The sequence below is a fragment of the Cibotium barometz genome, chromosome 41, assembly GCF_041138505.1.
Source record: "Cibotium barometz isolate CiBa-2024 chromosome 41, ASM4113850v1, whole genome shotgun sequence".
Classification (NCBI taxonomy): domain Eukaryota; kingdom Viridiplantae; phylum Streptophyta; class Polypodiopsida; order Cyatheales; family Cibotiaceae; genus Cibotium; species Cibotium barometz.
In genome coordinates this window covers 4063068-4069420 of record NC_141086.1, presented here as the reverse complement: position 1 = coordinate 4069420, position 6353 = coordinate 4063068, and the positions used below count along the sequence as shown (strand labels likewise).

The 6353-nt window shown below is 41.7% G+C and overlaps 1 protein-coding gene across 1 annotated transcript; it reads left to right on the top strand.

Annotated features, from left to right (window-relative positions):
* The first annotated feature begins 1521 nt into the window (after positions 1-1521).
* LOC147614611 (uncharacterized) lies at positions 1522-6139 on the top strand. Its single transcript, XM_086779880.1, has 2 exons — positions 1522-1881; positions 2163-6139. Exons 1-2 carry the CDS (start codon positions 1662-1664, stop codon positions 2720-2722), a joined length of 780 nt encoding a protein of 259 aa, XP_086636006.1. The 5' UTR covers positions 1522-1661; the 3' UTR covers positions 2723-6139.
* Positions 6140-6353: the final 214 nt, after the last annotated feature.

Below are 6353 nucleotides of genomic sequence, written 5' to 3'. Positions count from 1 at the left end.
GTGGATCGGGATTTGTAGATCCCAAGGTTCTTTGCTTGCATGCAAAGAGCAATAAGGTGCATGCTTGTTAATCTTGTGGCAAGAGAGTTTATGGGATATGGTTCTTCACAAAAGAAAGGAAGAGTGCTCAATGGTTTGAGAAGGGTTGCTATGTGGATTGGGATTTGTAGATACCTAGGATCTTTGCTTGCATCATGTAAAGAGCGATAAGGTGTGTGCTTGTCAATCTTGTGGCAAGAGAGTTTATGGGATATGGTTCTTTGCAAAAGGGCAAAGAGCATTAGAAGGTGTAGCTTGTCTAAATGGGGAAAAGCAAATTTGGGCTAATGATAAAGCCCATAGTTCGACACATCAAAAGTGGTGTTACTTGTGATTTTGCTGAAGGAAGATGAGAAAATTTTTATGGAAGCTTTTATGGCATTTTGCACCTATGATTTCTTATGAGAGACCAATGAAGAGCACCCTTATGGCTTTCAACATGCAAAGAGGAGCTACAAGCAAGCAGACAAAGGCAGAAGTAGAATCTATGGTACCTTGTAAAGTTGTGGAGCTACAAGAAGCTCAAATCTTGCATTATTGCCAAAAAGTACTTGGGTGGTTCCGTCAAAGCAAAATGGTGCTCGAAACAGACTTGAGGTTTCTAGGTTGGCTAGGCACGCACATGCACACACACTTGTTGAACACTCCAATTTGCATTGAGGGGGAGTATGGAGATTGGCAATGCCAAATTGTTCGGGGTGAGAGGTGAGTTGGTTAAATTGGTTGGAGAGATGATTAGTTCATACACCTAACTTTACATTGAGGAGGCATGTTGAAATGTGCAATGTAAATTGCAACGGGTTTGGATGTGTGAGTGTATCTTTGTGTGGGAACACACCTTATGGGTGAGATGAGATATTATGTAGGATGTGGTTTATGAGAGTCACACAAGAAGATGTGGGATAGAGATTGCCAAATGGCATGATGGTGTGTGTAAAGGAGATTGGGTCAATGGCTATTTATATTACTATTAGAAACCTTTCATTTGTATGGAGTTCTAGATGTGGTATAACCCACCATAGTTTATGCTTAATTTATGTTGAACAACACCATGATCAATCCCATATTACCATTTTCAACACTAGATTCTCATATTTGTGACATTATTATTGTTTTACAATGATTCTTTTAATGCTACAATGGATTTTATGCACCCCACATGGGCAGGGCTTTTCCCCTACCCCTTTATATGAGCATGGCCCACTCCTATCCCCTCCACACAATAAATCCTGCTCACGTCTACAATGTCATCTCCTTGACATGTGTTACAATGCTCGGGACGACATGGTGAATTTTTCTTTTAAGGACATGGTTTCAATGATTTTGGAGAAGAAAAAAAAGAGCAAAGGAATAAAGGGGAATATAGCACGATAGGCTGGTGGTGTGGCGTGGAAGGATTTTGTGTTATTATATTCTTTGTTTGTTCTTAAAGTTGTACTAATGAGGAATAAAATCAATTATGATAAGAAGGTGAATTTGCAAGGGGGAGAGATGAAGATGAAAGTGTAGGAATAAAGACCTTCAGTTCTCTAAACTTTGCAAAGCGTAGTGAGATAAAGACCGTCATTTCTGTAACCTTGCAAGCGCAGTCAAGACCTTCACATTGATCAGGTCCGCGCACCATGGGCGGCTGGTTTTCCAAAAAGCCGAAGAAACCTGTGGACCTGAGGCCAGCCGTGGAGATTGTCAAAGTAAAAACGCCCGAGGAGCTTATAGCAGAAGCAAGGACGAAATTGGGCATGGACGTCACCAAAGACATCAACTTTGCAGTGGTCGGGCAAAGCGGAGTTGGGAAGTCTAGTCTCATCAATGCATTCCGAGGGCTGAGAGACAAACATCCAGGTTAGTAGTGTTAAGGGTGATCAATCCGCATCACAATTTGGTACTGGGGCACAATCCCTCTTGCTCTCGGAGGGGCTTTGGTCTTCCCTTCCCATGTTCTGGGTTCTTCGTGATGATGGTGATCACAACCATTCTGTTTTTCCTTGTTGCGCAAGCTCAACTAGACAGCTTTCGTGCACGCATGCATGCATGTTTCTCTTCTGCAGCTGATGCTGCAAGCTCATTTTGATTCTTTGTTGCGCAAGCTCAACTAGACAGCTTTCGTGCGTTCTCTTCTGCAGATGCTGCACCCGTGGGGGAGACTGAGACAACAAGGCAAATCACGAAGTACGCCCATTCTGAATACCCTCACATCATACTATGGGACATCCCTGGCGCAGGAACATTGGGGCAGCCAGAGTCCACCTACTTCGAGAACAACATGCTCTATGCTTTCGACTGCATCCTGGTGCTCTCCTCCGATCGTTTCATGAAAATCGACTACGAAATTGCAGGCAAAGCTTGGCAGTACAAAAGGCCATGCGCTTTTGTACGCACAAAAGCAGATCAGTCGCTCAAATCGATAGCACAAAGGAAGGCGATGAGCATGAGAGATGCAAGCAAAGATTTGAGGCTCATCGTAGATGAGAGCTTTCAAAAGGGTTTGAGGGATGCTGGGTTTTCGCCAGAAAAGAATTTCCAGTTATTTATCGTGAGCGGGTGGTCGCTCACCAGGAAGACTGCATACTTCCTTTATGATGATGAGACAGGCGAGCTTGACAGAAGCTTGGACAAGATGGACGAGGATCAACTCGTTGTATTTATCATCCACTCCATAAAAACTCGTCTAGGGGACCGATGAAGGGCAACAAAAGCTTACATGATGATGATATTAGTAAAGCTTTGCACATAATTGTAAAATTGAAGGTTAGTGAAACTTGAAGATGATATATTAAGATTGTTCTATAAAATTTATCACATATAATACCAAAGTGTTTACATGATACAAGTTGAGGGGGGACATTTAACAAGCTAGAAGCTCTATAGGCCTAAACACTCAAGTCATCGACTCCTATTAATAAAACAAGCTCGAGAATATCTATAGGCCTAAACACTCGAGAATATCTATAGGCCTAAACACTCAAGTCACCGACTCAAGCTAGAAGATCTATAGGCCTAAACACTCAAGTCACTGACTCTAGTTCTCTAAGTAGACGTACTTGATCATTTGCCTCTTAACAAAATCTATAACCAATTACACATGCCATATGTCTATTTCATCTCAACTAATGGTTGAAACAAAAGCATAATAATTGAACAAAGTAGTGGTTGAACGGTGAGAAGCAAACAATAGCTAAACCCGAGTAAAAGAAAAAGCCTCAACTCACCCAGTCTGAAAGAAGAAAGAGAAATAAAGCATTGGTTGAAGTTGAAAGGGACACCAAGAGGATCATGGGTCAAAAAGAAGAAGAAGATTATGATGAGCTACATCTAAGAACGTTTCCTAACCATTTCAAGTCATGCATGACAATTGTAGCTCGTCTTAGCGTGACAATTGTAGCTCACAGGGATTTCATTAACGTCTTCACAATTTCGTGATCACGTTAACAAAACCTATTGTTAACATATTAAAACTTGTGATCACATTGTATATTCACATGACCTGAGCAATGACCTGCCAGAACCCACTAGTCCCGTAATACCTCCGGGCTTTTAGTTTTCCCGGCGGGCCCGCCGGGTAAACTAATTATCCCGACGGGTCCACCGAGAAAAAGAAGGAACACCGGCGGGGTACTATTGAGGTAGAAAGTGCAAGCAGCCAGGAAGATGAAGAAACGGCCACCATCGCCAAAACAACTGGCTCACGTTATTTTCCTACAAAATTGAAGATAGGGTTTGAAACCCTAAAACCTTATCAAGTTAAATCTTATTCACATACATCTAGTATTTAGCCCTTGTACACATGGTAGAAGGGAGCTTGAAAACCATTGTAAATTCATCTCATATTTTTTGACATTGTCAAATGGAAATATTACACACACAGGGTTCACTTGCCCAATGGACGGCCAAAATGAGTTGTAATTTTTTTCTCTCCCCAACTCCCTAAAATGTCAGGCCAATATGGGCTTTGGAAAAAAAACCATGGATGGTTCTTTATAACCACTCTTTTTTATAGGTACCCTACCCTTGCCTTGATGCATAAAAAGGATTGTATTTTTTCTCACCCAAATTATAAAGGTCCTTTTCTTGAGCCTACGGGTGCTCAAAATGGATGTAATGTGGTGTGCATTGAGTTGTGCACACATGGGCATCGCAATTTATGGGTTGGTTTCCTTTTTCTGGGCACATGGGTGTCCAAAAAGTACTTGGGTGGTTCGGCCAAAGCAAAATGGTGCTCGAAACAAACTTGAGGTGTCTAGGTTGGCTAGGCACGCACATGCACACATACTTGTTGAACACTCCAATTTGCATTGAGGGGGAGTATGGAGATTGGCAATGCCAAATTGTTCGGGGTGAGAGGTGAGTTGGTTAAATTGGTTGGAGAGATGATTAGTTCACACACCTAACTTTACATTGAGGAGGTGTGTTGAAATGTGCAATGTAAATTGCAACGGGTTTAGATGTGTGAGTGTATCTTTGTGTGGGAACACACCTTATGGGTGAGATGAGATATTATGTAGGATGTGGTTTATAAGAGTCACACAAGAAGATGTGGGATAGAGATTGCCACATGGCATGATGATGTGTAAAGGAGATTGGGTCAATGGCTATTTATATTACTATATTAGAAGCCTTTCATTTGTATGGAGTTCTAGATGTGGTATAACCCACCATAGTTTATGCTTAATTTATGTTGAACAACACCATGATCAATCCCATATTACCATTTTCAACACTAGATTCTCATATTTGTGACATTATTATTGTTTTACAGATGATTCTTTTAATGCTACAATGGATTTTATGCACCCCACATGGGCAGGGCTTTTCCCCTACCCCTTTATATGAGCATGGCCTACTTCTATCCCCGCCACATAATAAATCCTGCTCACGTCCACAATGTCATCTCCTCGACATGTGTTACAATGCTCGGGGGACGACATGGTGAATTTTTCTTTTAAGGACATGGTTTCAATGATTTTGGAGAAGAAAAAAAAGAGCAAAGGAATAAAGGGGAATATAGCACGATAGGGTGGTGGGGTGGTGTGGCGTGGAAGGATTTTGTGTTATTATATTCTTTGTTTGTTCTTAAAGTTGTACTAGCAACAATGAGGAATAAAATCAATTATGATAAGAAGGTGAATTTGCAAGGTGAATTTCCCAAGGCGTTGTGGCCTTGTTCTGGGTTCTTCGTGATGATGGTGATCACAACCATTCTGTTTTTCCTTGTTGCGCAAGCTCAACTAGACAGCTTTCGTGCATGCATGCATGTTTCTCTTCTGCAGCTGATGCTGCAAGCTCATTTTGATTCTTTGTTGCGCAAGCTCAACTAGACAGCTTTCGTGCGTGCATGTATGTTTCTCTTCTGCAGATGCTGCACCCGTGGGGGAGACTGAGACAACAAGGCAAATCACGAAGTACGCCCATTCTGAATACCCTCACATCATACTGTGGGATATGCCTGGCGCAGGAACATTGGGGCAACCAGAGTCCACCTACTTCGAGAACAACATGCTCTATGCTTTCGACTGCATCCTGGTGCTCTCCTCCGATCGTTTCATGAAAATCGACTACGAAATTGCAGGCAAAGCTTGGCAGTACAAAAGGCCATGCGCTTTTGTACGCACAAAAGCAGATCAGTCGCTCAAATCGATAGCACAAAGGAAGGCGGTGAGCATGAGAGATGCAAGCAAAGATTTGAGGCTCATCGTAGATGAGAGCTTTCAAAAGGGTTTGAGGGATGCTGGGTTTTCGCCAGAAAAGAATTTCCAGTTATTTATCGTGAGCGGGTGGTCGCTCACCAGGAAGACTGCATACTTCCTTTATGATGATGAGACAGGCGAGCTTGACAGAAGCTTGGACAAGATGGACGAGGATCAACTCGTTGTATTTATCACCCACTCCATAAAATCTCGTCTAGGGACCGATGAAGGGCAACAAAAGCTTACATGATGATGATATTATTAAAGCTTACATGATGAAGGGCAACAAAAGCTTACATGATGATATTATTAAAGCTTTGCACATAATTGTAAAATTGAAGGTTAGTGAAACTTGAAGATGATATATTAAGCTTGTTCTATAAAATTTATCACATATAATACCAAAGTGTTTACATGATACAAGTTGAGGGGGAACATATAACAAGCTAGAAGATCTATAGGCCTAAACACTCAAGTCATCAACTCCTATTAATAAAACAAGCTCGAGAATATCTATAGGCCTAAACACTCAAGTCACCGGCTCAAGCTAGAAGATCTATAGGCCTAAACACTCAAGTCACCGACTCAAGTTCTCTAAGTAGACGTACTTGATCATTTGCCTCTTAACAA